Source organism: Corythoichthys intestinalis, chromosome 5, assembly GCF_030265065.1.
Source record: "Corythoichthys intestinalis isolate RoL2023-P3 chromosome 5, ASM3026506v1, whole genome shotgun sequence".
NCBI lineage: Eukaryota > Metazoa > Chordata > Actinopteri > Syngnathiformes > Syngnathidae > Corythoichthys > Corythoichthys intestinalis.
In genome coordinates this window covers 47,400,947-47,422,500 of record NC_080399.1, presented here as the reverse complement: position 1 = coordinate 47,422,500, position 21,554 = coordinate 47,400,947, and the positions used below count along the sequence as shown (strand labels likewise).

Here is a 21,554-nt window from a genome sequence, read left to right as displayed (position 1 = left end):
GTCCATGCCAGTTTTAAGTTTCCCAATGACCATTTGGATGATTCAGAGGAGTCATGGGAGAAATTAATGTGGTCATATGAGATCAAAATGGAACTTTTTGGTCTTAATTATACTCATGACGTTTGGAAGAAGAAGAATGATGAGTACCATCCCAAGAACACCACCCCTACCGTGAAGCATGGGGATGGTCGCATCATGCTTTGGGGCCTTTTTTTCTGCACATGGGATTGGACAACTATACTGTTTTAACGAGAGGATGACCAGGGCCATCTATTGTGAGATTTTGGGGAAAAACCTCCTTCCCTCATGAAAATGAGTCATGACAATGGCCCAAAGCGGACAGTCAGAATAACCAAGGTGTGGTTTCGTAAAAAGCATATCTGGAGCGGCCTAGCCAGTCTCCAGATTGTGTCTGACAGTGGACAAACACCCACCATGAAAATTTCAAACCCGCTTATCATTTCCGAGTCGGAGACTTTATGCAAAATCACAGGGTGTTCAAATATTTATTTTCCCCACCGTATATATACATATATATTAGGGCTGTCAAAATTATCGCGTTAACGGGCGTTAATTATTTTTTTAAATTAATCACGTTAAAATATTTGACGCAATTAACGCACTAGGCCCAGACAGATTTAAATGTCAGTACAGTGAAAGGCCAACTTGTTAATTGTGTTTTATGGAGTTTTTCCGCCCTCTGCTGGCGCTTGGGTGTGACTTGCATATGTTATGTGGCATAATGTCGCCCTCTGCTGGCGATTCAGTGCAGCTGATTATTTGTGTTTCGGCGCGCTTTTCTGACGTGATTATATGTTGACGCGAACTCACACTAATAGACAGTGCTATTCAGACCAGCTAACGTCCGCATCCAGTATTCAGTGGCAGTTCTCATAGCCCCATCACACTGTTTGTGTCTAATACATGCATCGCTTGTGAGTTATATTCCTCCTTTGTTTATATTCATGAGCATTAGATAGTTATTGATGATGTGTATTTGAATTTGTTCACATATATGGTGAAATGCAGTTACATTGTTAGATGCTTGTGAGCTAATTGGCTAGTGCTACTGCTCAATCAAATGGACACGTGTGTGTACATTTTATGTTATTTTGTGATTTATGCAAGTTATTGACACATTGCCTTGTTATTTTCAGTTTTACAAAAATACAAGAAACATGCTCCTGTCAAAAAGAGATGACTTCAGTAAAGCCCATGCAACTTTGCCACACCGTCTGATTTCTTTTTGGAACTTATGTTCACTATCTGTCAATTTGTGTACTCACACACATTGAGGACAGAATAGGGCTACTAGTTCATTTTTTTATTGAAAATTTTACAAATTTTATTAAAACGAAAACATTAAGAGGCGTTTTAATATAACATTTCTATAACTTATAACTAATATTCATCTTTTAAGAACTACAAGTCTTTCTATCCATGGATCACTTTAACAGAATGTTAATAATGTTAATGCCCTCTTGTTGATTTATTGTTATAATAAACAAATACAGTCCTTATGTACCGTATGTTGAATGTATATATCCATCTTGTCTTTCCATTCCAACAATAATTTACAGAAAATTTTGGCATATTTTATAGATGGTTTGAATTGTGATTAATTGCGATTAATTACGATTAATTAATTTTTAAGCTGTAATTAACTCGATTAAAAATTTTAATCGTTTGACAGCCCTAATATATATATATTTCAATTCCATTCAATTCAATTCAATTTTATTTGTATAGCCCTCAATCACAACAGAAGTCTCAAAGGGCTTTACAGAGGCAATATGATACACAATTAGAAATGAAGCAACAAAGATGAATAGATACAGTTCAAGTCCTGGGTATCCCCTATCCTTAAGACCCTCCGTGCCGGCAAGGAAAAACTCCAAAAACTCCAGAGTCAATTGGGAGAAAAATGAGAAACCTTGGGGAGTACCACAGTCAGGAGAGATCCACTCCCAGGACGGATAGACAGGAACCCCAGAACTGCTAATGGGAATTAGCAAGCGAAGTTATAGTCCATAAAAATACAGTGGAGTAAAGGAGCAAGAAGAGGTCCCTCTAGTCAGATGAGACGGGGGTAGCAGCGAGGACGTCTATCCAGCCAGGGGTCCGGACAGTCAGGAGGCTGCAGCTGAAAAATAGCCCCTCCCCAAAGGGGAGGGGGGAAAGGGGACACCAGGTGACTAGTGATGAAGAGACTAGACAACTAGATATTAATTGGAAAATAGAAATAAAGTAAGACAAGTGGTAGGTAGAGTAAGAAAAGGAGAACTCAGCGGCTGTACTGCCCCCAGCATTATAGCTTCTAGTGCAGCTTAGACTAAACTGTGAGTGTACTCCGACTTCAACTAGCCTAACCATAAGCTTTGTCGAATAGGAACGTTTTTAATCTAATCTTAAATGTGCAGACTGTCTCGGCTTCTTTAATACTAGCTGGAAGCTGATTCCATAAAACAGGGGCTTGGTGGCTAAAGGCTCTAGCTCCGACAGTACTTTTATAAACCCTGGGAACTACCAGTAGACCTGCATTCTGAGATCGGAGTGTTCTGTTGGGGCGGTATGGAACCAGAGCATCGGTGAGATAAGATGGCCCCAACCCATTAATGGTCTTAAATGTAAGAAGGAGTATTTTAAATTTAATTCTAAACTCGACTGGAAGCCAGTGAAGTGCCTGGAGCACAGGGGTGACGTGCTCTCTTCTATTGGTTCCTGTTAAAAGGAATATATATATATATATATATATATATATATATATATATACATATATATATATATATATATATATATATATATATATATATATATATATATATATATATATATATATATATATATATATATATATATATATACATATATATATGGCGGAAAACACAGACAAGACTGAAAAAGCAGTTTCTGCTCTTGCACTCCCCTTTAAAGAAACTGTTGTATTTTAAGACAAAAGAACTGTTGTGTTTGACAGAACAATATGTCTATATGCTGCCTTAGCAGATTCATGGCGCATTAAGCCCCCAAACTATTTTTAATTTGTCCGTTTAACCCTCAAAACCCACGTTTACAGACGTCGCGCAACCGCTCTTGTTTCAACCCAGCCATAAAACGAAGGTAATTAATTATATTTATTATTCAAAATGTCTGTCATTTTTAGCTTAGAATCATTAATTGAGGTCTAATTTTTCGTTTAAAAAAAAAAACGACTTTAATAAATTATTCACTCACATATTTTAAACTTTTAAACAAATTACGTCACAATGAAAAAATTGGCGTCTGTAAAAAAGTCAGGGCTATCTACCTCATAACTATCGCTTAATTGTATTTTTTTTTTGTTATTGTCGTATTTTCTCCGATGTGTTAGATGATAAATGATCGATCCAAGCAAAGAAAAATTGAAAAACAACGTTTAAAAAGGTAAATATATGAAAAAGAAAATCTCGACCACTCCTTGATGTCCGCGATTTCTGCATCGCAACCCTTGTTATATTACTATGTTTCACTCATAAAATCTCAAAAAATCCAGCTGTGGCCATTCACAGTTGGGTCTTGACACTCGGTGATACATGCTACATGGAGTTTTTCGATCGAAACAAGGTAAGTACGCGTATAATATCTTCTGCGTCTTTAATTCTGTTCTCGCGTGCTCTCACCTCCAGATAGGGTTTCGCTGTTTATTTTATTATGTTTTTTTTCAATGCCCTCCTGTTCAAAATGTTTCTTCCCCCAGAAAATTGAGATTTTAAGCTTTCCAAGGATGTATCACACGTGCATATCGGACAATTTTGAAATATGGCCAAATTGGGGGTCTCAGAGTGGAACTTCAAGTCACCTGAGTGTTTTCTGCCATATATAGGCGGTAATTAATTTTTTAAATTAATCACGTTAAAATATTTGACGCAATTAACGCACATGCCCAGCTCAAACAGATGAAAATGACAGTACAGTGTAAAACCCGCTTGTTACTTGTTTTTTGGTGGTTGGCGCCCTCTGCTGGCGCTTGGGTCCAACTGATTTTATGGGTTAGGACCATGAGTGAGCATGGTGTAATTATTGACATCAACAATGGCAAGCAACTAGTTTATTTTTTGATTGAAAATTTTACAAATTTTAATAAAACGAAAACATTAAGAGGGGTTTTAATATAAAATTTCAATAACTTGTACTAACATTCATCTTTTAAGAACTACAAGTCTTTCTATCCATGGATCACTTTAAGAGAATGTTAATAATGTTAATGCCATCTTGTGGATTTATTGTTATAATAAACAAATACAGTACTTGCAGTATGTACCGTATGTTGAATGTATTTATCCCTCTTGTGTCTTATGTTTCCATTCCAACAATAATTTACAGAAAAATATGGCATATTTTACAGATGGTTTGAATTGCGATTAATTACGATTAATGAATTTTTTAAGCTGTAATTAACTCGATATATATATATATATAACTGTTGGCAACATGTTCATACATTTTGGAATTCAAAATTGCATCAAAGAAAAATGCATTTTATATTTTTTTTCTTTCTCAGAAATCAAAATCTCCAACAGTCGTCATCATCAAGTCAAAAAACACAGTAAGAACAACATAAACCATCAGTCATCTACATACAAAAGTCTTGGGACAATTCTTAATTATTTCAGATCACAAGATTCTATATATAAAACTCAAGGCCACAATATTTTCTGTGGCCCACCATTGTAGTGTCACTACATTACAACAGCAATTGGGTTGTATGGCATTAAATGTATTTTAGATTACTACATTAATCAGACATCTCTTTTAGTTCATTCATCTTCAGATTTTCAGAGCTGCTTATTCTCGCAGAGGTGCTGGAGTTATTCGAGCTAACAATGGGCAGGAGGCAGAGTATACCCTTAACTGGTTGCAAGCTACATAGAGACAGATAACCATTCACGCACACACGCAGACCTACAGACAATTTGGAATGTTACCATGCATGTGTTTAGGATGTGGGAGGAAGCTCGGAGAGAACTTGCAGGATCGTAGGGAACATGCAAAACCCTCACATGCTGGAGCCAGGATTGAACCCACGATCTCAGAACTATGAGGTGGACGAGCTAACTAACCTCTCTGCCATCATGCAGCCCTAATCAAACATCTGCTTGCCATTATTTGCCATTTTCTTACTTTCCGATTTAAAAACTATTCATTCGTTTGGTCACGGTTAATAATCATGGAGGGGCCATCATTTGATGATGTGTAAATTACGCATTTATACTGCATGCATGTACAATATCTGAGATCCTGCACCAGTTAGATGTGTTAGAGTACTTTGGGGTCATATTCAAAAAGGTGAGGGCAGAAAACAGTGGTGGACAAGCAGATTGGCAGTTTTTGCTGGGATGCTGACTCTGTATTCGTTTGTCATATTGAAGAAAGAGCTGAGCTGAAAGGGGATGCTTCCATTATTTTCATCCATCTCAGTTCCCACACTCACCAATGTAACGAGCTTTGAGTTGTGTCACACCCACTTCACATACACATACACACACGCACACAATTCAAAGTTACAAGTAGCAGAAATCACTTTCCTTTGTAGAATGTCTGGGGTCTCTCAGAGTTGAGTAAAAAATGCAGTAAATCCAGAAGAGAAGTGGGTGAGTGTGCATATGTGTATGTTGGGTGCGGCAATTGTAGGCACAGAGTTGCTGCTCCTCTGCATTGACAGGAGAGAGAAGAAGTGGCTCGAGCATTTAGTTTAGGATGCATCCTAGTGCAAAAAATCTTGTTTCAGAGTTTGGGGGTGAAAGTAAACAAAACGCAATTTCACTTTTCTGCTGTCTAACAGTGAAGAAAAAATCAATAAAAGCAAATATTTCCAGGAAGTAGAAAAAATGCTGTTAGCAGGTATTTTTTAATTGCCATATCTGATTTAGCCGATCAAATGTGAGTATTTAAGACAGTCCACCATTGCTCATGACATCAGTTATACCCACAATTTCTCAGGCTATTGCGATGGTGAATGATCACTCAAACTATCTGAGTTAGGAACTTCATAAGCCACTTTAATTTGTCCCAAAGCCCAAAACTGATAAACCTGCAGCCTTCTATGGTGTTCTGACACATCTTGGCTTGCAGTCCATCAATTACCTCAAGCACAGAGTATAATTGTTTCATTCATCTCCCAAAATGGCAGCACCTATGAGCCATGTCATTTTATGTTTTTTAAACATTATTTTCTCTATTATCATAGTTTTAAGGCGTGTGTAATTTGCATATTTAGATTATTTGAGCAACCATTTTTCAAATGGTTATAGTCCCATACACTTACACATGATAGACTCAAGCACATGTGCATGTGATCGTGAGAAAGGGCGGGCAATGGGGGTCATTGAAAAATGTCTGCCCTCATGTCGGGGGTATATATATATATATATATATATATATATATATTAGGGGTGAACGGTACACAAAAATCTCGGTTCAGTACGTACCTCGGTTTTGAGGTCATGGTTCGGTTCATTTTCGGTAAAGTAAGAAAACAAAATGCAAAATATAAATGTGCTAGTTGTTTATTACACACTTTTGTGCTTTAAACAATAGGAACATTAGCCTATAAATAGCTAGAATTCTGCTAAAAAAGTAGCGGGTATTTAAAAATAATAATCCAACAACAATTTGCCTTTCAGACCCTGCGTATTAGTCAGCTTTGTTTCTGAAAGACAGAAGAAAAAAAAAGTCCTGCGCTAAAGAGAAAAGCAGTCCCAATGACAAAGATTTTAACATGTATTTTCTAAATGAAATGCCTCAATGAAGCATTTTTTTTCTTATGAACGGTTTTCAAAAGCTTTATTGGTGGATTTTCTCAAGTTAAAGCGCCACACAGAAATTAATAAATTTAATTGTGTAAGCAGGATCTTATTATTTAATTACTGGTGTTTTAGCTCATTTCAATGTATTTTATTTAAATGGGTTTTTATTTTTTTAATATGTGTTTATATTTTACAAATGTACATACATACATACATACATACATACATACATACATACATACATACATACATACATACATACATATGTATTTCAGTTATTCATTTCTTCGTATATTTCATAACTCAATGTAGAATGTATATATATATATGTTTCAGTTATTCATTTCTTCATATATTTTATAACTCAATGTCCCAGTACTTTTGTCCATTTGATTTAGTTGTTTAATTTGACTTTTATTTCTTCAAATCACTCCTTTCATTCCAAATACAGTGTATATATTTTTTTCTTTCAAAACAGACCCAAGGGGGACACATTTGTGGGAATTTGTCAGAGACATTCTCCTGCATCCTGAACGCAATCCAGGCCTGATCAAGTGGGAGGATCGGACAGAAGGGGTATTTCGCTTCCTTAAATCAGAAGAAGTGGCACAGTTATGGGGCAAGAAAAAAAACAACAGCAGCATGACCTATGAGAAGCTGAGTCGAGCAATGAGGTAAAACAACATAGCTAATAACTAAAACGTACTATTAATAACTGTTGGTACACTGTAGAATTTGTAAATTGTCCATCCACACGGACACGCATTTTTTGGGCACTGAAAACGAGGGTTCCTAAAAACTCCTACCAAAGTTAAGATGTGCGAATTCTGCATTTATAGCACCATCATATGGACACTGACAACCGAAGATTTAACTTTGGAAACGTCACTCTCAGCGACAAACTTTGTTCCTACGTTATACATGAAACCAATGTTTACATTTAGAGTCAACATGGATCCCATAGCAGTGGGTTTGGATCTAATTATTAGACAGGTGTTTTTTGCTTCTATTTATTTACAAACGCTTGTATTGCTCCATATTGAGGAACACATCTGAAGGAGATTATGTACAATTATTTTTCGTACAGTGTTATAAATGTACTTAAAAGCGAATGAATGTGGTTGGCTATGGATGCTCTCTTTTTTCTACAAATGTGGTGGTGTAGAAGTAATTATTTTATCAAGACGTATGAGAGCAGGATCCTCCGTTTAGGAAAAAATAAAAATCCCTGCTAGGTGTAGACATGGCCTTAATCAGCAGGGAACTTAAAAGGTGAATCTTCCTCAGTTGGTGTTTAAGCTTTATAGCGTTAGGCTAGTCTAAACAACTTGCCAAAAGCAGCTGTTTTGCAGCTTTTTGTGAAAGGTTAAAATATGCAAACACATGATTCCATTTCTGATTTCATGCCACTGTTGTGCATTATTGCTCAATTTGTTTTTCTACACTGACTGAAGAAACAATACTATACTACTCTAATGTCACTTGACATCCTTTTTGTTCCACTTATTCGGGTTCTGGTCACCCAGACTTCCCTCTTCCCTATAAAAGCCAGCTGCGGCATTCCGGATTGATGACTTCAACAGCTAAAGCTTTTGAATAGTCCTGGGATGAATGGCAAGCCGTTTATGTGGATTACAGACTCATAAATCAGAAATAGAGAATAAGTTTGTATTTAACAAAAAGTACAACAATGGAAGCATGTCAAACAGTATGCGAATTTAACAGAGTCCGATAGAAAACAGGGCACAAAAAAACAATATGATCAAAGTAGGATACAAGCGGTGGAAACTTTGGAGAGCATCAGGATGAGGGTGCACACACAGCTGTAAGCAATGCAATCATCCGACAAAGCTGGTACACACAGGCAGCCTTAAATACAATGCGCTCCTAATGCGTCACAAAGACAGTGTACTCCTTAATGCGTCATAAAGAACAACTGAGAATACAAACATGTCGTAAAGAGCAACTGAGAACAAAAAGTCCAAATAGTCTGCATCTATTTCTTTTCTTTAGTTTCTCTTCTAAACTGGCCTCTTGAAAGCCGCCATGTCCAATTACTCTTTCACAGCTTTGAGGATAGAAATCATTGACAGAGTAGATGGTGGGGGCCAACTGAAATAGTTTTTGCATCATGGTAATAAAAAAAGTTTAAAACCTTAAATAATTAACTTGCAATCATGTGAGTTGCACAATTTACATGGGATGCACTTTAAACTATGCAGTACATGTACAAAAAGATCAGAACTATCTATTAAACCCTTCACGTTTGCTGCTTAATACTTGAAAAAAGTATATAATGTATGAATATTTTTTGTTGGCACTCAAGTGATAAGAAATGGCGTTACATTTTAAATTGGCCGTCAAATTTGTCATGTAATGACATCTTTTATGGGGAACTTTAGCATTGACAAAATTTCCAACCCATACATTTGGATGGTCCTCAAACATAATACTACAGGTGAACTAGAGTCTCCAAAAGTCACACATTTCATTGTTGCACTACTCAAAACGAGGCTGTGATCATAGTACTGCATGATGTTGCTTTCACTCACAAAACTAAAAGTGAATCAAAATCAAGTTACGTAGTTGTTGCTTTACATGATAGAAATTAGACAAAATTACACATCTACATAGTGTATATTTATTCACTTGGTTGCCTTCCATGTTGCTTCATCATCAAAAGTGATCATTTTGCAGATAGGTTTCCACACAATTATCATGACATTAAGTATCAGTAAACTATTAATCGTGTCATACCTGAATACAGTATGTTTGTATTTTTTTAAATTAATATGAAAGAAAGTTACAGTATTTTTTTCTGAAATATACCTGCCTTTTAATTAATACGTACTTCTTTTTGTGTCACAGATACTACTACAAAAGGGAAATCCTTGAACGAGTAGACGGACGCAGACTGGTATACAAATTTGGTCGCAACGCGAGAGGATGGAAGGAGTGTGAAAAATAAAAATTTTCATTTTTTTTTTTTATGAACTTGAATAATGAAGGTCGATGACTTTGACCAATTGGATGAGTCTTCTTGATGATATCTATCAGAAAATATGACTTCAAGATTTTGAAAAAGTTATGTTAAAAAACAGATACATAAAGCTGATTGTATTGCATTGTTGTAGATCCGACAGTCCCTAATGAAAACATGGTGATACTGTACATGTCGGATGCCTGATACTGTATACCAGGCCACTTAAGGAAAGGATGAGGATCGTTGAAAAACAAAAGAAAGTAATGAAATAACGCAAAAGGCAAACAATATAGCGAAATATAAACATGTCATAATGTAACATTTTTTTTTGTTTGGCATGTTGTATTTTGTGTTGTACGTGTATGTGAATGTGTTTTAATGCTTTCTATAACTAAAGATGGCCATTCATTTGTATCTTTCTAAAGTAATGTGTTACTATGTGACATCCTGTGATAATGGTGGTGATGGTCGTGGTGGGGCGGATGATACTATTTTAATTGTTCTTGTCTGCCTTGCAATGTTTGGAATGAATTCAGAGTCATGACATTGTATGAGAATGACTGAACCTTATAAGGTTTATCTTGGTAACTGTGGTATCATAGTGATAGCAAAATTGAAGACCTTCTCTACCACGGTGTGGCACACAATGGTGGCCAACTAGATAATAGTCAAATAAACAAGCCACTTGTACTACTGTTCTGACATGCAAATGTGCTGACCTATCTGATTTATCTGGCTTACTATACACTTTATTTGTATATTAGGCTTTTAATTTGTACTTTATTTTATTAACTGACAGCTTCAAATCAAACCACCAGCAGTAGTGCACCTCTGACTTTTACTACTTAGTATTGTCATACACATATACTTGCTATTACCCATCCATTTTCTTTCACTTATCCAGGCTCTCTCTTCCCCATAAACTAATGGGACTCCAGGAGACTTAATAGCTCTCACTTATTAATCCATTCCAAGTAGTGGACAAAGAAGTGAATTCAACACCGATTCACTTTCTCACTGCGAGCAACTTCTTACCTCTTTGAAATTACTTAAAGGGTAAATTTCACAGCAAAACTAACACCCAGATATGAAAGATATACAACATTTTTTCTATAATCCAAACATGTTTAGAAATAAAACAACGGCATAGTTTATTTATAGGGATTTTTTTTATCAGTCTCACAGGTTGTCAGCGACAAATGACAATTAATGAGCGCCCACGGGTCCTCTTGAGTCTTGGCAATTTTCGGTGCTGACGTCAACTACGGGAGACGAATGTAGAAAGTCTGCCATTTACGAGAGGCATCAATGTAGGAACTGTATACTACAAAATGCCGAACTACTGCGTTGTCGGTGGATTAGGGATATCAACAATTTATCCACTATCCATGCTTGTATTTTAATGAATGTACCAGTACACAGATGACTTTTTTTCTGTTACATTAATACAATGCAATTACTTTCTTGTTTTCTGAATATGTAACACTACTACATGTGTTGTGTTACTCCCCAAGCCTGGGTATGGTACAGTGCAGTTGACTTTACAAACTTGCTATAGTTTTTCCATTATGTCATACACCTAATAGACACACCTTTATTATGAACCAAGGAATAATGACATGTTTAAGCTTTTTTCTGGTTAAGGAGGTGCTAAATGATAAAAAAAAAAAAAAAAAAAATACTCGCGGAAGTGCGTCAGGCCGATATACCCGTCAGAAAGAGCACCAAACCTGTATTTCAAGTATGTGGAATAGATAGTACCAGAAACAGTATGGTGTTATGACGGCAGTCAATTATAATACTCTTGTTGACAAATAACAAACTTCGCTCCACTGCTTTTCACCAAACTGGCAAAGCCAGACTGAACGTTTGGTATGTAACACACAAATATGACGATTAATCTTCTTCAGTTCCCAGGCTTCAAAAGTGAGGCACTGTTGACACAAACACGAAATCAAACCGGTTGTAACCTTTCTTGAATTATAGACCAGGAAAAAAACATACTGAAATATCTGACTTTCTTTGAAGCTCAATCAGTTGCTCAAATCTTGGAGCCCTTAAAAGATTTACTTGTGCAATATTTTTTGGTCCCTGTCATTCAACTGTTGAAATAAACATCACAATAATCTTTTAACTTTCAACACTTAACATCTTTTTAGTAACCTCAGACCTATTTAGTGATGTAGGGTTTTTTTTTTTTTTTTTTTTTTTTTTTAAATGTTTTATTATTATTTTTGGATGGATTTTGTAGCCAAACACACACACACACACACACATTTTAATGTTTATTAATGTTTATGGAGTTTTTGTAGCCATTTTCTCCAGTCAGTAAAAAAACAACAAAATAATAACAAATAAATAAGAACATTTTCTTATAAAACAAAAAATAGATGAACACATTACAGTTTGAAACAGGTCTTTAATACATAGCATCATTGATTTAGTTATATTTTTATTTTTTGGCGCAATGATAGTTCATTCTACAAAAAATGTTGGCATAAATATACACTATATAATCATCCGGTTAAAAAATGCTATATGTTGCTTCGGTGTTTTGTGTGTGGGTGTGTTTGCGGCGGGGGGGGGGGGGGGGGGGGGGGTTGGATTACTACACTGTGTCTGTTAAATTAACTTATACTCTGTTAAATATAGTTGACTTCGATTACACTAGCTGCCCTGAGAATATTTATGACACATCCAATATGGTAGTTGCGCTTGCAAACTACTCAGGTGAAAGAGGCGTTTATGAACTAGCCAGAGGAACTAGCGTCTATGAAAATGAAAACCCCTTTTGTGAGTTACTTACGCCTGTCTAATTGTCTTGAAAATAATTAATGTTTAACAAATAAAAACACAATCATAAAAAAAATAATTGTTTTCTATATCTATAATTCATATCTTTATTAAAAACAAAGCATTATTTGTGTTGATGAAACTAAAACACTTTTGATCAGGCATCTGCACGTCTCTCCGAATGAGGGCATCAACATGGCGGCCTCCTTGCGTCTCGGTCGTCAAGGAATTTTATTCGGACTTAAATTATCTAACTTAAACAAATCTTTATGGAGCACGCAGTCATTACAGGAGAATGCCAGACATTTTTTTCAGTCTCCATGGGTCTCTGGTGAGTAATATGAGTTCAAGTGACATTTTAGCGTCCGATGACATTTAGACGTAGCAGTTTCTAACGAAATAAAGACATTTCACAATTCTCTAAACGCATTCAACAAACCCTTCAATACATATAACCCACTTTTGTCTTATTTCTGTGACAAGAATTTGCACGTCTACGTGTCCATACAGACAAATTAAGCAGTTGCATTGATTGTCAACAAAACATTAATGCTTGTTTATTAATAGATAGGTTGAACTATAGAATGAACTATATCCTCCCTAAAATGTGCACATAATGATGATTTGAAATGGCATGTGGGTTAGTATTTCCCACACTGGTCCGCCTTTAGTGGCTGTTCCTGGTTTGTCAGTTTTTTAATTTTTATTTTATTTTAGCAAGTACTAATTACACAATTTAGTATACACATTCCCTGGATACCACAATGCACAGAACAACTTGGAAGTGTTATTTAACTTGCAGCACATTAAAATGTATAGATGTCACCATACCTGGTTATATGATCAGGTGATGAAGTTGTGGTACTGAAGCTGTAAGGGACTTCTAATGGCAAGGCCAATTTATTTATATAGCACAATTCAACACAAGGCAATTCAAAGTGCTTTACATCACATGAAGATCATACAGATCACATTAAAATCAATATAACGTAAAAACAACAACCGAAATAGGAAATAGAAATTATTATTATTATTATTATTATTATTATTATTTCTTACAGCACATGTAGGGAACCTGGACAAAGCCCTCGTGACTCGTCAACAACTTATTGAAAACATTCTAGTTTCTTATGTTTAACACTAGATATCACAGCGAAGCCAACACGAATTATGAATAACTCATATACATACATTTAACATTTTGCCGAAAGAAACCAGACACAAAGAAAATATCAGTTTGCCAAGTTTGGCTTTACACCATCATGTCACGAACCTGTCCCCAAATTCTTGGTGGATTGTACTCAGGTGGTTCAGCATTAGATTGCCGTTTTTGGGAAATCTTGTTACGATTGAGCTATATACTAGTATAGTACACTCTGTGCACACTTATATTTTTAATTTTATACACACACTCATTCTCATTGTGGTTGTGTTGTGATGGAACCTTAGGTGTCGTGCTGAGTGAATCATTTCTTTTTCAGCCTGCATTAGTTCAATTTTCAAAGATAATCATTACCTAAATGAATTATTACATGGTAGCGGAAGAGAGATTTGATAAAAGTTGGGTAAGTCCAATTTAATGATATTGATGCACGGAAACATGTTTTGTTTCAATGAGAAATTACAAAGAAAACATATGTAAGAATTTACCAGTACTCCAGAATTCAATGTCATTATGTTGTATGCTCTGCCTAAGTGAACATTTCAAGTCATGTTTTTGTTTAACCATTGAGCCCCAAATTTCTGGTAGTGCCACACAAATTAATAACTGCTGCTTATGTGGCAAGAATTCGCTCCGAACACACTCAGGCCTTGCAATGTATTAGTATATCCAGCAGATGCCAGCAGAATATCACAGAACAAACTGCCAAACTCTGCCTGCAATGATGAAACGTTTTATTGTTATTAAATTTACATTGTTAAAAACGTGGACATTACAAACATTACAGTATTCTAAAAATAACGTTGATAAAAATACTTTAGTTCAATGGTTAGCACTATTGAATGACAAAAGCAGCATTCGTGGAGACAAGCTAGATGTTTTAGCCCAAAATTATTTAAACAAATTTGTGCTGTACCTTTTTGTCGAAATGAAATAAATCACTATCCAAGTTATTTTTATTTATTTTGTTGTTGTTTTTGTTTCCAGTGTTTTTGTTTGTTTGTTTGTTTTGTATTGTTGTTGGTTATCACTACTCAAACACCGCTGCCTAGCACAGGGGTGGGCAATCTGGTTCTCAAGAGTCACAGTGGGTCCTGGTCTATGGTACAACTGATCCAGCACAGGTGGCTTAACCAATGAGGGGTCCGGGGAAACAAGAAACACCTGACGGCAATAAATTGATTGCAGTTGTAAGACACCAGATTGGTGAAAAGGTGTCATCTTGATGGGTTGCAACAAAAACCTGCACCCACTGTGCGGCCCTTTGTTGAATAGTTTGCACCAAGGGCGTAGGTTTGATCTCAACATTGGTAGGGACAATATAACAGCATAATCTGCATGTACACTTTTTGCTGGGCACGGGACATTAATAAGGCCAAACAGATTGGATGAACGGGGCAAAGGGCCACATTTTTCAAGAATATGAACCTAATTAATTGATAGGCTAAATGATCAATGCAAAATAAACCTGTATCGACTGATGATAACTTTTACGTGCATTGGACTATTGGTTCAGGTAATACGCTGTTTGATCCAAACCTTTGTTTTCAAAAACTATTAAACATTTTGAAAACTTCCAGAATAAATGTCTGGTTTTTATTAGCGAACATAACCATAATGAAAATAATTCACTTAATAATGGCAAAGTCAATTCTGTCCTTACAACATATGGGAAGACAATCTAAATTCTTTACATAACTGAACTCATTATGTAATGCAAATAAGTAGTGATGCACGATAATGCATTTTTCAGCCGATACCGATAACCGATAATTTCCTCCTCGTTCCAACCGATAACCGATAATGTCAAGCCGATAATTTTATTAAAGATTTATGTAAAATTTTAAAGTATACACAAGAGAAAATATTGCTGTGCAAAAATAATATTGCTCTTTTTTTTTCAACATCAAATGTGAACAAGTAGTAGTAGTAGTAGTGAATTCCAACATCTAAATAAAGACAGATTGTCTGACATTGTGTAATGGTAAACTTTTGGCAACAATTACTTACAGAGTAAATACATAAGTTGCACAAAAATGGCTTTAAAAGTATGCCATTCCTAAAGTATAACATTACTACACAGCAAAAACACAGCTCCTTAAAGAGCATACGACACCAGAAAAAAAGTCTTAAATGGCATTATTATGTGAATTAGAATCATATTTTGAGATGATTCGACTATATACAACAATTTAGCAAAGCGCAGATGACGAGAAATTAGTCTTTTAATCTGCCGGTTAGCCACGCCTACAATTATAGGGCTTTAGCATCCCCAACAGGTGGATGACGTCAGCGGTAGACTAGGCTCATCGGTTTTACTATTCAGCCCATTGAGGGGGAATTGTTCAGAACGAGGAAAACGAGACGAAGAGAGCTGCAAAATGTCATTGTTTCAGTCTCTCTACTCCCAATATTTTTACAGGATATTCTTTTTATCCAAGTATTTTCCCCAATAGCTATATAAATGGCTTGAGAAGGACCAGTCACCCCGTCAAGGGGGAACTATTCACAATGAGGAAAACGCGACGAAGAGAGCGGCAAAATGTCATTGTTTCTGTCTCTTTACTTCAATATTTTTACAGGATATTCTTTTTATCCAAGTATTTTTCCCCAATAGCTATATAAATGGCTTGAGAAGGACCAGTCAGCCCGTCGAGGGGGAACTATTCACAATGAGGAAAACGCGACGAAGAGAGCGGCAAAATGTCATTGTTTCTGTCTCTTTACTTCAATATTTTTACAGGATATTCTTTTTACCCAAGTACTTTCCCCAATTGCTAAATAAATGGCATGGTCATGACAAATAACTTGTGCTAAATGGAATATAAAATAATAAAAATCCATTTATTCAAGACGACATGGCAAAATTACTCCATAATGGTCAAAACAGTCGACTTTACCTTTACTGTCACACCTGCCGAACGATATTTTATGACACCTAAATCGGACATATGTCATTTCCCTTCCCCGGTTTCGGAGAATGTAAACAGACCAGAAGGAGTGACAGCTAGCCGACATGCTAACCCGAACCGAGGGATGTTTCAAAGTCTTCGAAGTGGAAAATCACACATAACTAGCCTGGATTATTTGACATGACGACCCGGTTGTCGAGTTTCTTTGCGGATCGGCAAACCGCCCGGCGGAGAGCAATTTACAGTTCGTTCCCTGGAGGAGGGTGACTGGAATTGTTGTGTAGCTAACGTGCTAACAGCTAACTGCTAATGAGCGTGAGGATAGCTTTTTACATGCCTATCAATGATCAAACGTAAGTAGTCCTTTATTTAAAGGAATTTTATAGTGTTTACTTTGTAATCACTGTATTCGTATTTGACATAATACAAAACAAGATGTTTACTCACTTCCTTGTAAGTCCAATGGTCCCACAGTAAATATCCACGGTGAATGGGAACCTTTTGAAACTCCAAAAAGGCGCATACGCCTCTCCCGCATACAGAATGATTTTTCTGCAGCCGTTTGGCTGGCGTGATGCAAAAAATAAAAGTATTAATCCGCAAAATCAGCTGAATCCTTCGTCCTCATACACAACAGTACACTGTAGCGTGAAGAGGACGTCTTCTACCGTACACGTCACAGCGCCCTCCTCCTCAATGCGAGACCGAAGCCGGAAGTCACTCATTTTCCTGGCGCGGGATTCAAAAAACTAAATAAATATAGCGATCGCTTCCACACACATCCAAGCGGTCCATATCATTCAGGAGCATAAAATACCGCGTGTATTATGAAATAAACATGCTTTTTCGTGTCACAAGCACATTAAGACTAGTTAAAGTCCCTTGTTTTCAGTGTAAATCTATTGGAAATAAGTTAAATTAACTGCCAGCACTTCAAGTATATTTCACTCAGATTTCTTGAAGAAAAATGGCCAGCTGAAAATAAGATTAACAGCCTTATTTTAAGCAATAAATTATTATACATAATCCTAAAAAAAAAAAAAAAAAAAAAAAAAAAATTGTCAGAAATGTTCTTTTATTCAAGAATATGTATGGTTCAAAACATTATTTGAAAGCAAATTTTTCTTGATTTAGGTGAAAAATGACCTTATTTTTTTAGATGTTTGGGCTTAATAAGAACAAATTGCAATATTTAGTTCAAGTAAGTGGAATAATCTGGCGCATTCAACTAGTCTTCAACACTCAAACAAGATGGGGAAAATTATTTGACTAGATTTAAGAAGAATGATCTGATTAAGACGTCATAAATTTAAAGCGTACTGAATGCATTACTGACTGGAAGACTTCTTTGTGTCGTTTGGTGCATGTTACAATTATCAACTAACCACTGTGCCGTCATGATAAACATGGTTTGTTGACATCACCTGTGTAAATGTCCGTGGTAAAACTGATGTGATCGACATGTCTTTCACGAATAATCGTGGTCCTATAAACTGCATTATTTTTTTCATCCAGGGGTTTGGCTATCGGGTCATTTCGGGAATTTCCTCCCGCCTGTGCCCTTCAGTCCGCCCGGCTGCCAAATTAGCACCCGCGCCAGGCCTCTGTCTTGAACCGGAGTGGCGGCGGCAGCAAAGTTCGTACCGTATATCCGCCCGCCCCGGCCGGCTCGCTGCGGCGCATTCGGTGCATGGCTCTGCTCTCATGCTCTACCCGCCTAGGGCGAGGCCGCGGCCTGCCGGACCGGCGGGCTCCGTCGGAAGACAGCTACTTGTCAACTATCGATCTCGTGAGGTGTTTAGCCATAGATGGGAGTTTACCACTCGCTTTGGGCTGCATTCCCAAACACCCCGACTCCGGGAGGACCGCAGCGTCTCTGTATCGTCACAAGCCCCGTAGCTTCCTTTATAGTTTATTTGTTAACAATAGCTTTAGCATTCGTGCTAGCAGCAGCATATTCTTTCCAAAAATCATTGTGATGCAGTTTTAAATGGCTGCTGGGTTAGTGCTAGTGGTGTTCAATGAGGACGCTTTCTTTAGGCCTTGAGGAACTGTTTTGTAGATGGCGAGAGCGTCGTTTATTTCATTTCACACACGGGAAAAGCAACGCACGCTAGTGAGAGCGCCTCAACACTGATGTGTAACACCGCCTCCTCTATGACGCCGTACTCCTAAACCCCTCCTCCCACAGGGGCTTCAGAGAGGGGAGGGGTTGAGCAGGCGGCAGTGAAGAAGTGGAGAAAACTGCTTGGTTACGCACATTTGGAGGCTAAATCAAGTATATAATTATCGGATTGCATTATCGGTTGATTGTTTTATTATCTATTATCTGTGTGACGTCATAATTGCCATTATCGGCCGATAATTATCGGCAGCCGATATTATCGTGTATCTTTACAAATAAGATTGCTTAAAAGTTGGTGAGGACAATTTTAGCATCCTGAAAAGTTGGTAGTGTTGTCTCTACCGTCCCTATGCAAACCTACGCCCATGGTTTGCGCACCCCTGGCCTAGCATCGAAACACTTATGCAACACATCAAACCATATTTTTTAGTTACTCATGAGAGGTGATGGTAATATCAACATAAATTATGTAATGCCGTCTTCACTCGCTCAATTAGCTTTTAAGATTACCGTACTGCGTAAAGCGTTCTCATGTTGTTCTTCAAAAAGTTTCTGGAGCTGTATTTGTGTAAATTTTATTTTACAAGGTCAAACATAAATTGTTTAGAGTTCATTATCTCAGGAGTTGTTTGTATTATGTATGTATGCAGGCATGCATGCATGCCTGCATACATACATACATACATACATACATACATACATACATACATACATACAACCTCCAAAGTCCAAAATCAGTGATGGTCATCATCATCATCATGTATTGAATTCAGTTTATATAGTGCTTTTCAGGACCTCCAAAGACTCTTTACATTTCATTATTCTTTAATCCACACTAGATGGTGATAAGCTACTGTTGTAGCCACAGCTACTCTGGGGCAATCTGGCAGAAGCAGGGCAGCCAATTTGCGCCATCAGCCCTTCTGACCCTGATCAAATACTCGTTCTCACACTACTTTTACACAGGCAAGTAGTGTGAATTATCTTGCCCAAGGATACAACAAAAATGGGCACAAGTGGAAGCTGGACTAAAACTCCTGATCCTTCAACCAATGGGCGACCAGCTTAACAACTGTGCCACTGTCGCCCCAAATAGGGTTAGGTTTAGGAGGGTGAGGTTATTGTTTAGGTTACTCCTTTCTTACAGAATTGCTGGAACCCTTACCCATGCATTTGATGCATATCTCCTGGACTACTGCAACATAGTAATGTTCAGACTACTGGGAAAAGCGCTGACCACCCTCCAGTGTGTTCAAACAAGCACTAATATGCTACTACAGCATAAAGACTGTGACGAAGAGTGCTCATGCCCTCGACTGGCTAACTCTTAGATTAAAGGCAACAATAAATTCACAATTAATTAATCAGCCCTGATTAGGGTTGGGTACCGAAACCAGTATCAATTAGTTTCTGAAGCAACCGGTGGTACCCAAACCGAATAAAAATATGAACATTTCGGTGCCTGAGCGTACTTGTTTGCTTGTATTTGAATTGCTTTGTCACGCCCTAGTGAAACTTTGATGTAGCTAATCCCAATGGTGTAGATGTAATCATATGAAGTTGTTTTTTTTTTGGTTTTTTTTGTAATCACATGAAGTGTTGAGTTCATAATGTACGCAACCATTGCTAATAAGACAAGCTAACTTTGACAGTATAGTTGCAAAAGGTAGGAACCATTGCCTCTCACTTTGTGCTTTGTCCAGTGAAATTTAAGCAGTTTTACATTGCATTACATTGCAATCTGAGCTCTGCTCTACATGTTAACACCTTGTAGTTAATATTTGTGTGACATTCATTATTTCATAGTGTAGATACCATGTTTTTGTAGTTGATTTTACAAATTCTCAAGAGACAAAAATCTCTTGTCAAGAGAATGAAGACAGCAGTAAAGCCTATTCAATATGTATTTTTATTATTTAGATAAAGTTGTATTTAGTTTGATATTGTAAATTAAATGTAGCTTTTTTTTTTTTTTTCTTTTCTTTTTTCTTTGGAGGAGGGGGACTCGTTCAACAACCGCTTTAGCACTGGAAGCATTTTAAAAGGTACAGAGTAGTAACCAGTATCTTATGAAACCAAAACTACTGTAAAAATCAGCCTGTAAAAAAAAAAAAAAAAAAAATCAGCTGTTAAGGCTCCAACCACACAATTCATTACAACTGAATACCAATAGGCATGGGCTGACATCAGTTTCTCACTGTATGATAACCTTGAGCAAAAATACTGCGGTATCACAACATTACCGTATTGGCTCGAATATAAGACAGTGTTTTTTGCATTGAAATAAGATTGAAAAAGAGGGGGTCGTCTTATATTCGCTGTCTAGACATTATACCAATTCACGACGCTAGATGACGCCAGATATCATTTGCCACGTTTACATGGAGCCAAATATTCCAATTACAATCGGTTTAGATGTTCAAACCGAATAAATGTGTTCCATATAAACACCTCATTCGGAATGAACAGGCCCAAACCGAATGGAATTTCATTCCGATTCACAGGGGTGGAATATTCCTTTTCCCAAACCGATTAGAAGTAAAATTATATCATGTAAACAGGGAAGCGGAATGGTGTCTGGTTGCGTTCTTTCTGCACATGCTCCGTACTGACGTGGTGACGTCACTTGGTGACGTAAGTAACGTCACTTGCAACATGGCTTCCAAGCACACGCACAGCGCACCTAATTAGAGTCCGGCGGAAAGTTTATATCCATGAATCCCTCCACCAGCCCACACAACTTTTTAAATGAACGGCGTGTCATTCTGAAGTTTTGTTTCCACTCGAAAAGTTA

The 21,554-nt window shown here is 37.0% G+C and overlaps 2 protein-coding genes across 4 annotated transcripts in view; both read left to right on the top strand.

The window, feature by feature from the left end:
- The window catches only part of ehf (ets homologous factor), a 20,188-nt gene extending 9,741 nt beyond the window's left edge, over positions 1-10,447 (top strand). For all 3 annotated transcript variants that reach the window (XM_057837036.1, XM_057837035.1, XM_057837034.1), the window contains 3 exons: positions 4,541-4,585; positions 7,264-7,459; positions 9,654-10,447. In XM_057837036.1, coding sequence (XP_057693019.1) covers positions 4,541-4,585; positions 7,264-7,459; positions 9,654-9,753 — 341 coding nt within the window. In that variant the 3' untranslated portion in view covers positions 9,754-10,447. The remainder of the gene's footprint in view (positions 1-4,540; positions 4,586-7,263; positions 7,460-9,653) is intronic.
- Positions 10,448-12,744: 2,297 nt separating this feature from the next.
- pdhx (pyruvate dehydrogenase complex component X) overlaps positions 12,745-21,554 on the top strand; it is a 54,347-nt gene continuing 45,537 nt past the window's right edge. The window contains exon 1 of the mRNA XM_057836443.1: positions 12,745-12,892. Coding sequence (XP_057692426.1) covers positions 12,757-12,892 — 136 coding nt within the window. The 5' untranslated portion in view covers positions 12,745-12,756. The remainder of the gene's footprint in view (positions 12,893-21,554) is intronic.